This window comes from Ursus maritimus, unplaced genomic scaffold (assembly GCF_017311325.1).
Source record: "Ursus maritimus isolate PB19 unplaced genomic scaffold, ASM1731132v1 scaffold_8, whole genome shotgun sequence".
Taxonomy (NCBI): Eukaryota; Metazoa; Chordata; class Mammalia; order Carnivora; family Ursidae; genus Ursus; species Ursus maritimus.
The window spans coordinates 44,665,924-44,686,714 of NW_024426996.1; the positions used below are offsets into that span (position 1 = coordinate 44,665,924).

The 20,791-nt window shown below is 37.2% G+C and overlaps 1 protein-coding gene across 2 annotated transcripts in view; it reads right to left on the minus strand.

The window, feature by feature from the left end:
• The window catches only part of GABRB1 (gamma-aminobutyric acid type A receptor subunit beta1), a 359,381-nt gene extending 354,186 nt beyond the window's left edge, over window positions 1–5,195 (minus strand). For both annotated transcript variants that reach the window (XM_008701447.2, XM_008701446.2), the window contains exons 1-3: window positions 4,769–5,195; window positions 4,512–4,603; window positions 4,018–4,085 (exon numbers count right to left, since the gene is read on the minus strand). In XM_008701447.2, coding sequence (XP_008699669.2) covers window positions 4,018–4,085; window positions 4,512–4,603; window positions 4,769–4,848 — 240 coding nt within the window. In that variant the 5' untranslated portion in view covers window positions 4,849–5,195. The remainder of the gene's footprint in view (window positions 1–4,017; window positions 4,086–4,511; window positions 4,604–4,768) is intronic.
• Between the last annotated feature and the right edge of the window lie 15,596 nt (window positions 5,196–20,791).

Below are 20,791 nucleotides of genomic sequence, written 5' to 3' on the forward strand. Positions count from 1 at the left end.
TCAGGATATGGAGAACGTAGACCCCATCCCAGACCTCTGATTCAAAATTTGCGTTTTAACATTTTAAGATCTCAGAGTGACTCAAGGACACATTATAGACTGAGAAACACTGACTTAAAGAAATGAGCAGGGGGGGATTCTGAAAGTGATTACTGTTTTGTGTCACCAAGACCAAGTAATTAGACATAGTACAGGATGTGCCAGAATCCTTTGGAATCAAATATTAAAATAACAACAGCAACACCAGTGGAATTTAACAACAGTGGATATTCGATAAGTTATACTTGTTTTTCTTTTAGGTATTATTTACACAGTTGGCTCATTTTAGGCTTTTGTGGTGTTTTTTTGTTTGTTTGTTTTTTTGTTTTTTTTTTTTACTCTTTTCCTTGTTAATTGCAATGCCTAGAAGAACATTCATTATTGCATCCACCCATGCATGAAGGAAGAAAGGAAACAATGAATGCATGGTTAGTTGTCTACTACTGGGAGTGGCTACTTGGGTTAGGACTCAAGAGATGTAAAGTCTCCTGGGACTGACTTGGACCAATCACCGCTCTTTAGGTCAGGGACAGAGAGTTTTATGCTCGGGACTTGATCATCAGAAGGCACCTCCTTAATAAGACAGAGTTAGTTATTGGAATCTGAAATGAGAGAATTCAACCACTTGCTTGCAGGTAGTTAATAACCATGCTTCCCCAATCTTCTGCTCAAGGAGAAGACCTATCTGTGTTTTCCTGGGTTTATATTAACAGATGTTAGAGGTTACTCTAAGGCAATTTATGGGGGCTATTGTCTTCTTTTTGCCCCACCTGCCGTCTGTTCAGCTTTAGTCTAGAGAGACAGACAGTAGGTATATGGCTTGGCAGGAACTAAGGGAAGGTTTGACGGGTTTAATATAACAATAAATGGAAATCACAGTAGCTTTTTTAAGATAATTGTTCAGAAAAAAACAGTATATAATCACTATCACCTCCATAGTATATCCCATGATGCAAGAGGAAAAATCCTTCCTAATTTAATCAATAATATTAATCCCTGAAAAGAAAAGTCTTGCTCCTTAGTATAGTTTTTTCTGCATCAGAATTATTCCTCAGAGGAATATTGCTCAGAATTCACCGCTCAGAACTGACAATTCTTGATCATATAGGTTCTTGACATAAAAGATCTCTTTTATTTTCTTAATTTGGGAAAAACATTCTATACCCTGAAGGACATGAATCAGAAAATACTTGCTGTTATGTTAGTCTTTAAAACAGATACTGCTATAAACCAATGTGGAATTATATTTCACTTAGGGTAGCATAAGAAAAGAACAAAAATTAACAGAGCCTAGTTCTCAAACCCATTAATGTAATGTACAATTATCATATCATTTTTCCCAGCCATTGAATGGGTGGGTAGTAATGGCAATGAATAAAAATTTAAAAATGAACAGTGTTTTAGTAATGGATTTTAGTAGTAATATTCTTTAGAATTATTTTTTATTATATTCTTTGTCCATTGTTAATTTTTGTCAATTTTGGTAAAAATTTCCTTTTAAATAACCTCAAAATTTACTGCCTATCAGGGTACTGCAACACGCTTACTATAAAAATCAATGAGTCTTATTTCCCATTGATATGTCAGCCCTACTTATATTATCTAAAATTCAAAGCATATTGTAGACAATGCTCTTAATGAGGGCGAACTATTGAGGTTATGTTGATAGCCCTCAATCTTGAAATTCCTCCTTGTTTCCATTTTTATTGGACTTATTTCCAATCTATTTATCTCAATGCTTTGTCATAGATGAGAAAGATAAAATAGACCTTGGATCTTATTGGTAACTCTTATTAAAACAAGGAACAGTAAGTAAATCAAGGTTTATTATTTTTCATTGTTTAGTGGTTTCTATTTTCCCATCATGTTTCTAACACCACTGTGGAAAGGTAACTCGTATTTTAATATGATATATTTTTCAAAGGCTTATCTGGTGGGGGAATCTTTTTTAAAAATCAAGCACATACACACAGGGTGCAGTAAGTAAATAGGCTGTATTATTCCATCATTAGGAGCCCTTTCCAGTGGTACTGCAGTGAAATTCAGTCCTTTTTGTCTGGGCTGTGTATGAATTCAGTTGAACAGCTGGTTGTAGAGAGCTTTCATATTAGGGGGTTGTCTTGGTTAATAGCAACTTCCCTATTTAATTCAGTTTCTCTTTGTAACTCAAAAGTTATTTGTAAATATAGCCAACAGAATTATACCTTTTTAAAAATTCTGAAAAGCATAGTACCTTATACAGAAAACGGACCACTGGAAAAGGCACTGTTTGCCTTTTGAGCTGTCTGAATCTTCTCCCATTTTATAAATTATCTATATGGGTACTTACAAGGTGCCAAAATAAATGACTGAAAAGGAAAATATTATCATAATTTATCTACATGATACAGACTACTTTTTAATTTATTATCTAAGTTACCCGGTTGCAGTGGCATGGAGTAGGTATGATTTGTATATATGCATATGTTATTACATTCCCCAGTGTTTGTAAGTAGTGTGTTTTGGGTTGCTTTGTGGTAGTGAGATGTATATGAACAGAATATTATAAATATGTCAGACTGTTAAAAATCTTTCTCAAGTCAGAAAATATTCACTGTGCATTCATTTTTAAAAATTATTTTTCTTTTTCCAATACAACCATCAGTGACATTATTTTAAATAAGCTACTTAACGCAGGAAAAGTTACAACTATAAAATATAAAAAATTCATAGACTTTTTCTCCTAATCCTATTCAATAGATTACAAACGTACTTATTTTTTCCCTGACATAACCTAAAAAAAGAAAGAATTCTTAAACCTTAGCATATTGAAATAAAACGGCACACTAGGAATGAAATGAAATAAAATGATGATTCAGTAGCCTTTACAGCTATAGAGTGACAAAATCCCAGAGGGTTTTAGTCCTTAAATTATTCAGGCTGTCTAAATTTCTGCTGCCACAATATTTTTTTCGCAAATGGAATAAAAATGGCATTTTGCTCACGTACATCTAGCTGTTCCCTGGGTGGTTGGTTCTAGAAAAGCAACAGGCTTTTCCCCCTGCCTTACAAGAAGCAACAGTTAGAAACTCTTAACCACTAGAAACTGCTACCCCACCGTGGTTGGAAACAGCCAATAGAGAAGATGACAGCTATGATTTCAATCTACCTTGCAACAGCTTCAGAAAGGGAGAAGGAAGAAAGGAAATAAAGAATCTTAACCTCTTGAAAGGACCGCTTTATGTTACTACCGCACCGCACCCCCTCCGCTGTCCCTTTAATTGTCTGGCTTTTCTGGCATCCTTAGGTTTCTAGGGTAAAGCAAAGCAATAACGCCAAAGCCATTCTACTTCAACTTAAATTTGCAAGATGCTAGAAGAAAAATTCATCAACCCCCCCCCCCCCCCCCACACACACACACAATACAAGTCTCCCCAGAAGCTGACTTGAGCACTTTCGTATTAGCCAGCATGGACTGTTGTCTCAGCGTGTTGCTCCTGCCACAAGGTGTGTCTGAGCCTGGAAAGAAGGAGGGCACACTCTGAAACCGTGTCTGTGTGCTCGGGCGCCTGGTGGCGGGACCTGGGCTAGCTCTCGGGTTCAGCGACCACTCCGGGTTAGGCGGCTACGGGCCACGGTCCGGGGACCCTAGTGCAGGCCGCCCGGCCGCCGGCAGATGGTGCCCTCCGCATCGGAACACCAAAGGAAACCCTGCTAAAGTACCGCTCAGACTCCGCCCCACCCGATCCTCCAGCGCCACAGTCACTGTCCCTCCCCAAATAGTGCCGAGCACGTTTCCTCCGGAACACTGCAGTAGCCTGTGTGTGTGTTGAAAATACAAACCAGGGGCAACAGGGAGTGTGTGTCAGTGTGGGGAGCACGCGGAGTGGGACTCCCGGGCCGGGGCGAAGTGACCGCCAATGAAACGCAGAGGGCGAGAGGACCCGTCCATTTCACATCTGCGTAAGCCCGGCCGCGGGCCGTCGGGAGGCCACTCACCATGTTCACTTCGGAGACCATGTCTATGCTGGCGACATCAATCCGCATCCCTACGTCCACAGGGGGCCCTGCGGGGAGGTGGGACACATTATGGACATATTCTTAGAGTGGCGACAGGATGGGGAGAGCCAGGGGGCTTCCCTGCGCTTACTACATTTTGAATGGGCTTCCTCCATCCCCCACTCCCCCTTGCAGGGGACAGCCTGGGAAAACAGGTGTGGGCACACGCGTGATGCAGTGACTATGCAGAGGGTGTGTCGGGCGGGGGGAAGGTCGGCTCTGCCTGGGGTTTCATCCACCTGTGACTGAGGGTCCGGTGTGTGTGTGCGTGTGTGTGTGTGTGTGTGTGCGCGCGTGTTTGTCCAGGGCGTAGGGCGTAGCGCTCACTTGCGGAAATCACATGCTTTTTTTTTTTTTTTTTTGACATTTATCTTTGACAGGAAAGGAGAACTAGATATGTATGGGTTACAGGTTGAAAAAAGATGAAGCGTTACCTCCAAAGTCCGGCCGCAAGCGAATGTCATATCCTTTGAGCAATCTGTCCACTGTCTCTTTCACGTATGACATGTTGCTGGGCTCATTGGCGCTGAAGGGAAGAAGTAGGGACCGTATTCAAAATGAACACAAACTGCGAGTAGACATAAATATAGACAAGCACACCTTACCCCCAAATAACAAGCTACATGATCCAGCAAGCATGTAAAAAGAAAAACACCAAGAAAAAAAGAGACGTTCAACAACGGCAGCTCACCTGTGTGCACAACAGACCATGGCAATCATCACAGGGAAAGAGAGAAGCCCCAAACTCTCTCGATTTTGTACTGTCCACATTACTAACTCTGATTAAAGAATTGTCTTTTCTGCGAAGATTCAAGGAATGCAACTTAGTCGGCGGCAGGGCAGTAATTCCCGAAAGGACCTGCGCATGCGCAGAGGGTGCTCACTACCAAAAGACACCTTGTGCCTTGCAAACAATATTCCTAGTGGAACAGGCAACAGATTTCAATGCCTTTAAAGTTCCTGTTTGTGGTGTTCCACGTCCTCTGAGGAGTCGGAGATATCCTGTTCTTTCCTTATTCGGGATCCTGTATGCATTTGCATACTGAGATTTCTTCGAGCATTAGCAGTTGCTATGTTCATTTCCTTTCTGTCCTCAACCTGATTTTTTTTTTTTTTTTTTTTTACTCAACTCCCAGGGATCTGGCTAAGGCTGCTTGTGATTGGCATCCTTCGTTGGCAGTCACGGTGGTCTTAGAACTGAAAGTGTGGAGGCGGGGCGATTCTCTGGTCTCCAGGGTATGCCTGTGTTCCTGTGATGGGGGGACGAGGTGGGTGGGGGGAGTGAATGGAGGAGAGCCAGAGAAGAAGGGAAGGGGCAGAGGAAACTCAGCACGTATTTCAGGACTCCAAGAATCAGGTCCCTTTAGGAAGCATCCTAGGACATCTGCCTTAGTGTAGTCCTTCTCTGTGGGAGGAGGAGAAGGAGAGGCGAGCCAACTTTTTCACTCGCTCCCCCACTTTTCTTCCCTCCCCCTCTCTTGTCTCTCCGGGCACGAGATTTAAGGGAAACAAGCGATGAGGCAGCATCTCTGGGCAGGCAATCCTTTTTCTAGTGCCATCTGCCGCAAGTCCCACTTTTTTCTTGGTTCTGGTAAGGAAAACCTCTTTCTTAAAATTGCCGGTGTGTTAACTCGCATTAGTAGCCCAGAACAGAACCGTGAAACACCCAGAGGGTCTAATCTCTGTTCGCAAATAGATTGGGGTTCTGCAGGAGCAAGAGTTGTTTGAATTATATTAAATTCAGTCAATGCAATTCAGTAAATGTCATGGAGCACATGTTAGGAGGGAGGCCCTGGGCTAGGAATTTGTTCATTTGTTTAATGGTATATATTAAATATTTACTATGTTCTAGGCATTCTGGAACTTAGAGACGACTTAAAGAGGGTTCCCGACCTAGAGAAATTCACAGGCTCCCTGTCACGAAGACGGACACAAATATAAGGAAATTTAGTATGTCTCTAGATAGTTTATATAGTGACAGGAGGCTTGTTAACCCTACAAAGAGAGGTAGATAATGGTGTCCAGACACGACGAAAAATTTTTGTCAGAGCGGGGAGGGAGGAGTATTCCAGAAGGAGGGAACAGCCTGTGCCAAGTCTTAGAGACTTGAAAGGCTATGTGTGGTCTACTTGGATAGCTGAACCCAGAAATAACCGATCAGAATATAAAAAGGGGAGTGGTAGGGATAGTGGTGATGAGGGTGCAAAGAGAAGCTGAGGCCAGACCACAAGGAAAGTTACATCCTTTACTACGTCCATTTAGGCTTCTAGAAATCACTGAAAGTTTTAAGTAGGGATAGTGAGGGTCAGGTGTCAGTTTCAGACACAATGTTCTGGTAGAATAATCAGGATCAGAATAATTAGAATTTATCACTTGCTGACTATCTGCTGGTTATCATGCCTATTATATAGATAATCTTATTTAACTCTTCATAATAATCCAAATGTGGTAGATATTATTATTCTCACTTTATAGATAATAATACTGAGAACAAATCAGGGCAATGTAACTGGTTCAATATAAAACAGCTAATAAGTCGTGGAATGGGCATTCCAACCCAGAAGCCATGGACCCCACTACTCTATGCTATGAAGTATGGACCCCAAAAGGAGAAGCCAGAGACAGGGAAAACAATGAGAAGGGAGAAGAGTTATTGCAATGACCCAGGCAAAAGGAACAAAAATCGAATAGTGTTTAGCATGGAGAGGAGGTGATAGATCACTGCAAGTTTTCAGAAGTATAATGGAGACATCAAATAGCTGGAAAGGTCAGCACGTGGAGACTTTTGAAAGGTAACTAAAGAATTGTACAAACATTTACACATGTGAAGATCTTGACATTCTATATATATTAACTCTATTTTCTCATTTGAGCCTCATAACAACCTTAACCACTGAGGCCATTTCTTCTGGGGACAATGATAACTCTTAATCAGGTTTCTTAATTTTCTGAAAAGTGCGTCAAGTCTACCTCTTTTTAATTCATATGGAAGGGCTTTTAATGAGTAAAAGAAAAGGTTTACTTATGCTTCCCATCTTGCTGAAGCACAGAACTTCTCTATGTGGCACAATTCTGCAAACGCTGCATTGTAGGAAACAAAATGTGTGGAGGTTTACTTCCTTCATTTGTTCATTCATTTATTTCTCAAATATTTATTGAACATTTAGTAGGTGACAGCCACTATGCTAAAACCGGGTGACCCAACAATGATAAAGATAGCGTACAGAGACCCTTTCCACATGGAATTTGTCAATTGACCTATCTTTTGGAAGTTGCAAATTGTAGCCTTGCTAGTCAAATTCAATTCATAAAAGAAGTATTTAGTTAGGTGTTCGCTGTTTGTTCAATTAATATAGCTTTTATTGGGATATATGTTTTCTAGTTGGTCATAAACCCCCCAAATTCTTTCTGAATAACAACCAGGATTGTATTTATTAGTGTCTATAAAAGAGCCAAGATTTTATCCTAGGATTGAGGAAAACTATGAGTGATTTCAAATTCTTGAATCCTAATGTTTAGTATGCTGCAATTGGGTTAGTTTCACTAAATCTGGCTTTTAAATTATACCTCCATTTATATGGAAGGACACTACAAGAAGTCATTAGATATTTATAATATCATCTAATACTGGGATAGTATTGAGAATGGAGCTCACTGTGTCACTCACTATCTTATGTATGAGGACCGGTGGGAGAAAATTTTTCCCAAACCCTAGTCTGGGAAAGGCACTAGCACCCCCAAATTCATTAATTTCCTTATTTGCTTTGGCCACTGGGAATCTCAGAGTTATAGGTACAGTTCAGCTTTAATCATTATGTAAGGTCTTAATGACCTGCATTTTGTTATGGTACATTTCTCTCTGGTGCCCTCAAATCCTAAATTTAATTTTCCTTTGTCACACTTTACTAGCTTAAAAACAGATATGTTGCACTGAATATATATAGTGTGTAAGCTGTCTTGAATAATTTTTAGAACTAATTGGGAAATAAATTCAAAATAATAAAAAATACGAAGTAAATAATTGAAATGCTAAAAATCATCAAACCTAGACACACCGTGGGGGTTTTTTCATGACTTAAAAACGTCAACAGTTACTTCCTCTGTGAAGTTACTTGTTTCTTTTCCAAACTAATCCTCTTAATTAAGACCTTCCCCCTTCAAGATTCCACTCAATTCCCATTTTTTTTTTTTTGAAGCTGACCCTGAAAGCCAATGTATACTTAATCATTCTTATTCTTACTCTTACTATCCTCTACTGATAACTCCTCAGGGGATTCTAAAAATGATCATCCATTCAGCAAATTTAACTGTGAACCTGTGAACAGATTAGTATGCAGTATTTACCAAAAAGAAAAATTTCCTACAAGTAAATAAGAGAGAAAGAAAAAAGGACAAAGAGACACTCTAAATGAGGAGCTGCAAATTAAAGCAATGATTATACCATTTCAGACTTATTAGATATGCAGAACTTAAGAATGACAAGTATTGGTTAGAAACTCTGATATACTTTCAGTAGGCATACAAATTGACCTGCAAACTTTGTAAAGCAATTTGGGCATATCTGGTGAAGTTGAAGATGCATATGCCCTTTGGCCCAGAATTTCCACCACTAGGAATAGGCCTTTGAGGTATACTCACACAGTCTAAGAATGTTCATTGCAGTGTTGCTTTTAATGGTGTAAAATTGAAAACAACCTAGATGCTTATCTATTGGGAGTAAATAAATACTGACATAGGTAAACATTGGAATCCAACAGTAAAAATATATAAATATCTACATGCTCTACATAGGTAAATCACAACATAAAATATTGAGCAAAAACAAACAAAACAAAATAAAAAGAGCTAGGTGCAGAATCGTATGAGTGTGATAACATTAACTAAAGTTAAAAATATTCACACAGCGGAGCTCGGGTGGCTCATTTGGTTGAGCGTCCAACTCTTGGTTTCAGCTCAGGTCATGATCTCAGGGTTACGGGATCAATAATCCCATCAGGCTCCACCCTGAGCAGGGAGTCTTTTGAGGATTCTTTCTTGCCCCTCCCCCGCTCTCTCTGTCTCTCTCTCTCTCAAATAAATAAGCAAATCTCAAAAAAAACACATTTAAGCACAAAACCCAGAATATATATTATTATAAAGAGAGATATATAGATTTTAGATGGGTAGATATCTATTATAAAAATTAACAGAGATAGGAAGGATACTAGATTTTAAGATATAAAACATGCTTCAACTGAATCTATAATATTTTATCCAAGAAAAAATCTGAAGCAAATGAATCAAAACATGATAGGTAGGTGCTCATTATTCTACTCTTTATGTATTTCCAGTATTTGAAATATTCTGTAAAAACTAATTAAAATTAATTAGTGACAAACTGGGAATATATATTTGAAATATAGATTTTTTAAATGTTGATATATATCAATAAGAGAAATAAATAAACCCAAGAAATAAGTAGGAAAATGATTATAACAGGCATTTTGCAAAAGAAAGTGACCAATAAGTATATTAAAATTTTTCAATCTCAAAAGTAACAAAATGAATACAATTTTAAAAAAATATGAAGAACGATTTTTATTTAGTCGGCTATTTTAAAAAGGTTTAACCTCAAAATGAGTACTGTGAAGAAATGTAACTTTAGACAATTTGGGGGCAGTATAAATTATCACAATCTATCTTAAGGACAATTTGCCATACAATTTTGCCATGCAATATGCTATTTTCTGAATTTGTCTGTAGATTTGCATTATTTTTAATTGATCAGGTTTTCTGATTTAAAGTAATATTATATGCATATTCAATTATAATATATTTAATGATGATTTAAGATTTTATATATGTATATATTTATAGCATGCTTTCTACAATCAAGTTAATTAACACATCCACTATCTTACATAGTTACCATTTTTTGCGTGTGATGAGAACACTTAAGATCTACTCTCTTAGCAAATTTCAAGTATTTAGTACAATATGATTGACTATAATCACCATGCTGTACATTAGATTCCTCAGAACTTATTCATCTCATAACTGGTCAAAGAGTACAAACTTTCATTTATAATATGATATATTTTTATCAAATTACTTCACATCAACTCACCTTGAATTTTGGTAAGGTAGCCACACTATTACTACTTTTTAAATATTTATATGTCCTTTGTTATGCTTTCACCTCTTTTTTTTAATAGATTAAGTCTTGTATTTATTTTTAAAATTATAAAATCTTATATAATTTTGATATTACAGTAAGTCTACCAGTAACTTAAGTAGTACTTTTATCTGTACTTATGAAAATAGCCTCACTTTATTTTTTGCATATGAATTTATTCCCTAAGGGTTTATTATTTTCTTAGAAAAGAAATGTCTTGTGTTTCAGGCTATATTAATAGCCAGTAATTTAACAGATTTTTAGCTGCTAATATAAAAAATGTCTTTTTCTTTTTGTAAAAAAAGAGTTTATTTATTTATTTTAGGGAGAGAGAGCCTGAGCACATGTGTTCGTAAGGGGGGGGGGGGAATCTGAAGCAGGCTCTGGGCTGAGAATGGAGCCCCACACAGGTGTGGGCTCGATCCCATGACCATGAGATCATGACCCGAGCCAAAACCAAGAGTTGGATGCTTAACCGGCTGAGCCACCCAGGCGCCCTTAAAAAATGTATTTTTTATTTTGCATTTTTCAGCTTTTCTTATTAAAATATAACATGGACTTTTGAGGACAAAAATTATGTCATGTAATAGGTCCAAGTACATGTCTACCTCTTTTTACTCTTATGTAATTAAACTTCATGCTGTAACAATTTTATTAAGTATCTTAAAAAAAATAAAGAAATAAATTAACGTTTTACCCTAGCCCTATATTTATACTTGCTTTGAGTTTCTTCTGAAATTAACATTTCCAGTATTTCTACGCCTTCCAGTGTTTGGAGTGATTATAAGAATATTATTTTCTTGTTTTAAGGAGAATCCTACACAAATAAATAAGTGATTTCATGTTTTTTTGTCTTGTTTAAATTCCAATTAGTTGGGGCGCCTGGGTATAGCGCGGTCGTTAAGTGTCTGCCTTCGGCTCAGGGCGTGATCCCGGCGGCGTTCCTGGATCGAGCCCCACGTCGGGCTCCAGCCCCACGTCGGGCTCCTCCGCTGGGAGCCTGCTTCTTCCTCTCCCACTCCCCCTGCCTGTGTTCCCTCTCTCTCTGGCTGTCTCTATCTCTGTCAAATAAATAAATAAAATCTTTAAAAAAAAAAAAAAGGAAGTGTTGAATCAGTAAATTATACACCTGAAACTAATATTACACTGTATATTAACTAATTGGAATTTATTTTTTTTTAAGATTTTATTTATTTATTTGACAGAGAGAGAGAGACAGCCAGCGAGAGAGGGAACACAAGCAGGGGGAGTGGGAGAGGAAGAAGCAGGCTCCCAGCGGAGGAGCCCGAGGTGGGGCTCGATCCCGGACGCCGGGATCACGCCCTGAGGCGAAGGCAGACACTTAACGACCGCGCTATACCCAGGCGCCCCTGATTCAACACTTTCATACAACAATATATACTCCATCTTATTAATAAAGACATCCTAAGTTGTTGATTATATTAAAAATACTACCTTATATTAGTAAGTATAGTTAACATTTTTATAGGCTTATTATTTACCAATACAGTTGTAAACACTTGACATATTTAGTGCTTAAAATACCTTCTGAGGCGGTGATACTATAATTGGTTCTGTTTTATAGATGAAGTAAGTGAGACACAGAGAGTTTATTAATTTATCCAAGGTTACACAAGGAAATGATAGAGACAGAATTTAAATTCAGGTGGTCTAATGTCAGTCTATACTCTTTACCAGTACACTATTAATTATGAAAAAAATGTTGCCACCATAAAACACTTTATAAAGCTCTATTGAGATAATTATATGATTTTTGCAAATTCTCCTATGTAATTACATGCATTCAGAGTTTATCCTATGTTATGAGTGACTTGCATTTTTAGAACAAGCCAGAATTAGAGATTTTTTTTCTTGAAACACAACAGACCTATGCTCCCCGAATGGAATCTTATAAAGAGACTCTGAAAACTGGAAGTGCATGTAACGTTGTGACCTGTGGCTGACCAGTGTGATGCTCTGGGACACAAAATCAAAGAGAAGGACCATTAAGGTTACCAGTGAACTATTGCTTTAAACCATCGTTTAGGGGTGGCCTGGGTGGCTCAGTTGGTTAAGCGTCTGCCTTCCACTCAGGGTCATGATCCCGGGGTCCCAGGATGGGGCCCAACATCGAGCTCCCTGTTCAGTGGGGAGTCTGCTTGTCCTTCTCCCTCTGCCTCTCCCCCAGCTTGTGCGCTCGCATGCTCTTTTCTCTCAAACAAATGAATGGAATCTTAAAAATAAATAAATAAATAAATAAATAAATAAATAAATAAATAAACAAACCATCATTTAAAAGTGTTGCCATTCATCACTCTGTTAATGTATAGAGACTTCACTGTTTTTCTTTTAGTAGAAACTATTTATACTTTTCATTTTACTTGTTTCATGGGCTACATTTTTAGTATCTGAGGTTAGCTAAGTAACAAAAGTGTTACAAATACCCAGGTGAACACTTTTCTCTCTAAACATATAGCCCTGGGGCTTATTCATTTATTTAATCAAAAATATTTTTAGAGCTATGCAACAATAAAAGATTGTTCATCTTTTATTTATCAGGGTAAACATTTCCATATAACCAGTGTATAATGCAAAAAAATACTAGAAATGAGAAAAGAATATTCCATCATGTAGTTAAAAAACAAAATTCAACTGAATAAATTTGAAGATCTAATTGGTTTTATTAAGCCATTCATAAATCAGGGAACATCCCACCTAGCAAGTAGAGAGGAGCTCCAGAAGTTGTACAAAATGAGTTTTTTTTAAAGGAAGAAGGATGTATGGGGCTTTTATTAGCAAACGAAAAGAAAAGATTGTTTCAGGCAACATCATCTTCCCTTGGGGACTGAGAGGGGGTCTTATTAGGTGCAGTACCTCAGCTTCCTTCGGGGGCTGGAAAGGGCCCCTATGACAGTTTACCTACCTCCATGGTGTTGACCTACCAGCTTAGACTACATTTCTGAAGAAGGTTGGAACTGCAATTAGGTTAGGTATTAAGCCCTGGTTTGGTGACTCCATTTTGGACTGTGGTTTTCTTTTTAACATGACCTAGGAGTGTCAGGGAAGACACTTCAAAAGGTGACACTTTCTGCCAGATTTTCAATTCATGGAATTAAGAAGTTGGGTGGAGTTCAGGCAGGTGACAAACACAACTAAAGGCTTTGAGTCACGCAGTTGATAACGATAAAGGAAACTAGTGTTTCAGGGAGAATGGGGCATAGATTGTGTTTGCAGTGGCGAGAGAACTGGAGGGACACAAGAAAGAGAGGAAGGGAACAAGACAAGGAGCGGGAGATGTTCCAACTTTTAGCTAACCCGGAACCAGACTAGAAGAAGAAAATAGGGGATTTGGTTGGAAAATAAAACTGGTTTTTTCTCAGCCCTATATTAAATACATATTCACTATTACTAAATGGAGATCAAAACACTACTAACCTATCATTTTCATTTTGTTGTCATTAAAACTCTTCCAATTATTTTAAGAGGGTTTCAAAAGAAAATTTGGAAAACCTAGAGATTTGGACTGATCACTGAAATGATACAGTGACAAAGTAATTCATTAATTTCAAAATTACTGTAATCATTTTCTGAGTAAAGAAATCAAACTTATAAAATCATCCTCCCTCTTAAAGACAGAACTTAAATCATCTCACATTTTAAGTAAAAAAACAAAACAAAAAACATGTTCTTCAGTTGTAAGTAACTTCTATTATATATTAACACTGAATAAATATGGGGTAAAATATTTGGAAGTTGCAGCCCTCCTTTACTTCCTGGAATCAGAAATGAATTAACCATAGGCATGGAAAGGTTCTAATTTGGGTTTAAGAAATGAAACACAGTAATACGGACCCTCATACATAAATATAGACAGATAATCAAAAGTCAGCAAATCTTAAAGAAAATCAACATCATGAAGAAGAGGAATAAATTCCATAAGGAGAAAACCAAATCCTCCTGGGAAATAGTTCTACTTTAAAGCAAGCATAATAGTTTGAGGAAGAGTTAAATAGATACATAATAACCAATAAAAAGAACAAACTGTTAGGCAAAAACAAATGTCAACAAAGACACAAATTAAAAACTGGGGTTCCAGGGTCACTGGGTGGCTCAGTTGGTTAAGAGTCTGCTTTGGCTCAGGTCATGATCCCAGGGTCCTGAGATCGAGCCCCACATTCGGGCTCCCTGCTCAGTGGGGAGCCTGCTTCTCCCTCTGCCTGCCACTCCCCCTGCTTGTGTGCTCTTTCTCTGTCGAGTAAATAAATAAATAAATAAATAAAATCTAAAAAAAAAAAAAAAAAAGAAACAAGACTGGGGTTCTAGGAAATTAAAATGTAATTGCAAATTTTAAAAGAAAATTCAAGGGGCACCGGGGTGGCTCAGTTGGTTAACCTGCTGATTCTTGATTTCTGCTCAGGTCGAGATCTCAGGGTCCTGGGATTGAGTGGCACCTCAGGGTCTGTGCTCAGCGGGGAGTCTGCTCTAGATTCTCTCTCCCTCTACCCTTCCTCCTCCCCCACACCTCACCCCTGCTCACAGTCATGCTCTTTCTCTCTCTCTCAAATAAATAGATAGACAGATAGATAGATAGATAAATAAATAAATAAATAAATAAATAAATAAATCTATCTTTAAAAAAATTCAGTAGATGAATTGAATGACACAATTGATGATCTGTTAGTGAGCCAAATAATAGAATCAAATAATTATCAAGATTACGTTGCAAATGACAAATAAAACGTCATTGAAAAGAGATGCAGAAGGTACATAAGGAAAGAATAGAGGGAAAGGAGCAAATAATAAAAGAAACAGCAACGTCCCAGAAATGACAAAAGTTATTCGTTCTATGACTGAACAAGTTCACCGAATGTTAAACAGCATTAATTAATCATATTCTGGTGAATTTTCAGAACATCTTAGAAAAAGAAAAAATCTAGAATTTTCTTGAGGAAAAAAAATCATATTATCTACATAGAAAAGAGAATAATTTGTCATTCTTACCAGTAAATTTAGTACCAGAAATTCTTTTTTATAAACAATAGAAAAACAAAAAGAAATTTATTAACCCATGCATCAGAAATTCTTTATCAACAAATTTAGTAACAGAAATCAAAGAAGGAATGTTTTTAAAATTCTGAGTGAAGATGACTGCAGTGCTAATTCTTTACTCTTAACAAACTAGCATTGAGCTGTGTTGGCAATTTAAAGTCATTTTTAGGCATAAAAGGACTGGGAGTTTTGCCCCACAAATCCTTTCATCAAGAATTAACTAAGGATAACTATAGCAAAGCAAAACATCAACACGAGAAAGAGGAAATTAAGACACAAAATGAAGTGATAAGCAAATAAATGGGTAAAAAATAATCTTTAATATTTAAGTTAAATGCAGTGAGATCAAAAGCAAATGTTAAGAAATTATTCTGAAGCTATAAGCAAAAGGTACAGAAGTTAAATATTTACGAGTTAGAGAAGGTGCCATAAAGTTCATGGGTTGCAATGAAACAGGAAGGAAAAGATATTTTGAGTAAGCCATACTTCTTAAGTAGAACTGAAGAATAAAAACAAAAACTATTGTTTATTTAATGTTTACTATGTGCCAAGCACTGTATTAAGTCTTTTAAAATATATTATGCTACGTAGAGCTAACGTTTCAAGATTCTAGTAATACTGCCTTCATTTTTCAAAAATTTTTAAAGGAAAAAGAGATGTATGAAGCAAACTGCTGTTGGTCATACAGCTTAGATGTGACAGAGCCAGGGTGCAAGCTCACAAATTCAAAATCCAAAGCCAGTATTATTAACTACTGCATACACTGCTTCTTGGAGGAAAGGTGGAGTATAGAGAGTGAGATATCCAGATGCTGGTGGACAGATAATGGAGAATTCTGCTCAGAAAATAAGAAGTCACTGAGATGAGTTGAGTAACAATAAGAGTGAAACACTTGAGAAAAGACCACACATGATTGAAGATCTACACACCTTCAGAGCAGCCAAAATTACTGCCATCCTTGTGCGCTGCCATGAATGCCTTCCATGTCCATTTCCAAATCCGTCATGATAACTGCTATTCCTAGCAGCCAGGATTTCCTGTGTCCTTACATGGCCAAGTACTGTGGCTAAGATTTCTCTGTTCTTTACTATCGCATGCATTCTTACAATAAAACTACTAAATTGAAATTCTGCGAGGAAAAGAAGCATTTTCTTTAACTTACCCATGTATATCCCTTATCCAGAACTGTGTCTGGCACAAAACAGACATGCAATAAACATTTGTTGAATGAATGAATTAATAAATAAATAAATAAACAAATAAATTCAGCAATGTTTATTGAATTTCTAATATGAGCCGGGCACTAATTTAAATACTGAGTACACAGCTGTGAACAAAACAGAAGGAAATCCATCCTTGCCATTATGCAGCTCATATCCTAGTGAGGGAGATGGATCATAAGCAAAATAAATATATAAAGTATACTGTATATTCAGATGATGGTAAGGGCGGGAGCAAACCAGGGAATAGAAACAGTAATCTGGGGAGAGATGTGTTTGTGGAAACTTTAGAAACGATGATCAGAGAAGGCCTCGTTGACATTGGAGTAAAAGGTTATAGATGGTGAGGGAGTGAGCCGTGCAGAGTGAGGAAGAACATTGCCAACAGGGTGCAGCAAGTGTGAAGATACTGAAGTGGAATGTGTTGGTGTGTTTAAGGAAGCCAGTGCTGCAAGAGCAGAGGGAGAGGCAGAAAAAGCAACAGGAGATGAGTTAGAGTTAACAGATTTGCTCTGAGTAAGAGGGAAAGCTAGCAGAAGGATTTGATGTGGACAATTCAGGATTTGATCTGACTTGCTTTTTAAGAGAATCACTCTAGGTACTAGAATATAGACTCCTACAGGGCAAGGGTAGGAGTTATGTCACTAATCCAGGTGAAAAAATTAGAGTAGCAGTGGTGGTGATAAGTGGTCACATTCAGTATATATTTTGAAGGCAGAGTTATCAGGGCATTCTGACAGACTGGAGGTGGTGTGTGAGGGAGAGAGAGGAATTTGGGGTGACTCCAAAGTCTCTGAGCTGAGCAGATGGCAGAGTTTGGGAGGATGTGGAGAAATAGTTTGGGAAAGGGGGTTTGTGACCTGAGCCAGTTCTGGACATGCTAAATTGGGTATATTGTTGACCCTTGCACAACACTGGGATTAGGGGCTCAGACCCCCACAGGGTCAAAATCCACATATAACTTTTGACTCCTTCAAAACTTAACTACTAAAAGCCTACTGTTGCCTAAAAGCCTAACTGATAACAGAAAGTGTCGATTAATAAATATTTTATACATGTATTAAATACTGTATTCTTACAATAGAGTAAGCTAGAGAAAATAAAATGTTATTAAGAAAATCATAAGGAAAAGAAAATACATTTAAAGTACTGTACTGTATTTATCAACATAAATCTGCTTATAAATGGACCCCTGCAATTCAAACCCATTCTCCTCAAGGGTCAACTATATTTGGATGACTCCATTTAAAGGGAGAGGTCTTGACTAGAGATATAAATTTGAAAACCATCAGCCTTAATTTCTTGTCCTCTCTAAATTCATATGTTGGAGACCTACACTCAGTGTGACTTTATTTGGAGATAGGCCCTTTAAAGAGATAATTAAGGTTAGATGAAGTTATAAGGGTGTGGCACTAATTCCGATATGACTGATGTCTTAGAAGAAAAAGAAGAGACACCAGGGGTATTTGAACACAGAAGAAAGGCCATGTGAGGACACAGCAAGAATGGGGCCATCTGCAAGCCAAGGAGAGAGGCCTCAGGAGAAACCAAACCTGCCCCCACCTTGATCTTGGGCTTCCAGTCTTCAGAACCATGAGAAACTCAATTTCTGCTTAAACCCCCTAATCTGTGATATTTCGTTATGGCATCCTTCATACACTAATGAAAGTATTTAAAGCCATGGACTACATAACTTCACCAACATTGTGGGTATAGGTAGAAAAGAAAAAATCCAAGTTGCCCTGGGGCTTTTCAATCTTTTGAAGTTAGGGTAGATAGAAAGGAAATAGAAGATGAGGCTGAGAAGGAATAGGAGGTAGGAAGAAAACCAGGAGAGTGTGGTGTCCTGAAAGCTAAGGGAAGAAAGTACTTTGAGGAAAAGGAAATGACTAGTTATGTAGCAAATACTTTTGATAGGTCAACCAATACGAGGACACAATGAACCTTCCATTAGGCAGATAAGAAATGCACTATTTTTTTTCCAAATTAGTGAATTTTGGATGTTTCAGTTTTAAATGACTTTGATTCCATTTCATTAGGATTTTTAAGTAAAACAGTATTAGAATGGAAGATCTTGAAAGCTTATTTTCAGAGAAAATCAATTTTCCTTTTTAATGGTTAGTGATGTACAGAAATTTCATGAATCATCAGGAATGAGCCAAAAGATGAAGAAAAATATATTGTAAAATTTTTGTAGTATCACATTATTTTGTTGGGCATTTGTTTTATTGCTAAGAGATGCAAACATTAAAATTCTTTGATTGAGTAGGTGAAAAGTGATTCTCTGTGAAAGAAGAAAAGGCAACAAATATTTACAAAAGGAAAAATTAAATAAAAACATTGGTAAACATAGAGAAACTGGTAAGAGATTCAAATTTGGAAAAGCCAACAACTGAAATCAGAACTCAACAACGAATTAATTATTTGAGTTCTCAGAGAAAATAATTAGGTATTTCAACCATTGTTGAACTTCCCTAGCAATCTGTGGATAGATATGCACAAGGTTCCAAAGCAGTGTTAACACAGCTGTGTGCAAAATTTTTGATTGAGAAATTAGTCATGTGCTAGTCAAAAAACAGCCATGATGAGAATATGAAGTCTTCAAAAGGTAAGCATCTTGCCAATATTTCACAGTAAGTGGTTAAAAAGATGCCCGTGTGTGTGTGTCTGTGTGTGTGTAAGGAATAAATCATCAGATTTTGAAGATGATGATGACGATGATTGTTTGCTGCTTAAAACTACTCTTCCCTGTTTTACATATTCCTTCTTGTTTTCACTTGTTTCTTACTGTTTCTTTGAGCTTAGCCCTTAGGTGGCTCCCTACAGTATTTGTCATAGCACAATTCACTGAGAAGTCTGTTTTATCTTTCCTCAATATTTTTTTGGTTATACTGCATGCAGCGCCCAGTTAAGAAAATATTCACTTTCAATTTTCTTAGGAGTTTGAGTAAATACACGAAGAATGAGACCATCAGCCAGTATCATACTTACAAAAGTATCATTGAAGGTGTGCTTAATGTCATATCATTGCCAGAGTCATAATTCTTTTCTCTGACAGTTATGTCATATCAAAAGCATGATGCCAAACACTCACTGAATCTTAACACCAGCAGGGAATTTAACAATCCGGCCCAAAACTCTCATTTTAAGGTGAGAAATAGTGAGATACATAGAAACCTTATGACATGCAGAAGGCTACACGTCTAGTAAATTACAGACCTCGAATTACTTCTAGGTCAGTTAACTCGAAACATCATTCTTTCCAAACAACTCATTATACCTTTCTCCCAAAAACATAGTATCAGTCCTCACATTCTCAAACTCTGTTTTCAAAACAGTCCATGCTATTTATTAAAAACTGAATTTTATAATAATAATAGGTTGGACATTTTAGCACCTAGCTCAAAAACTGATTTTACTCTCATTTCAACCAAGGAACAATACTTTGCTCATTAAATTGTCTGCATAATAGAAATTTTGTCATCTAAGGGAAGGTGAAGAACATTTCTGGATTTGATTTTCCTTTTCTTCAGAAAATTATTAAGCAATTTGGTAATTCACTGAAGTGTCAGTATGTCACTTAAGTGATCAATTCAAATGATTATGGTTTTCCAGAAATTTCTATTAAATCATTAAAAGAGCTTGAACATTTTTAATGATGGGAAAGAAAAAATAATTGAAATAACAAGCTTAGCTTTTCACTAACTAACCAAGAATATGAATTTTTATAAGACAAAGTATGAACCATTTTTAAAGAATCTTTGGCTTTCATAGCCTCATTCATACTTTGTGGAAGGCAATATGCTATACCTGGGGACATAGGGAACCATGACCCTATCTCTTAGATTATTGCTGTTATTTTTCCATCATTGAACCCCTCCCTATTACCATGCCCTTGATATTTAAAACACTGAAACTGTTTCCATTTTCTTTGTAATCAGAAACAAGCCTTTTATATGCTGAATTCTGTTTCTGTGGTACTTCTCTGCCCATTTCATCTTGAGAATGTCAAAGTGTTGTTCTCCCTATTACTGCAGCTGCAGCAGCATTTGGTTCAAACCTCTATTCAAACATTTTCTCCATAGTTCTACAGTTAGCTGGATATGTATTTTCCCTGCTAGACTGTGTCCATTAAGAGTAATATCTGTGATAGAATAGAGCAAAAATCCTGGTACATTGTAGGAGATCAAACATATGTCTTAAATAAATGAAGAATGGAATGAATCAAGATATACAAGGGCTGTATGAATGGATAGAAAAAATTCAATTTATATTCTTATTACTAGAAAGA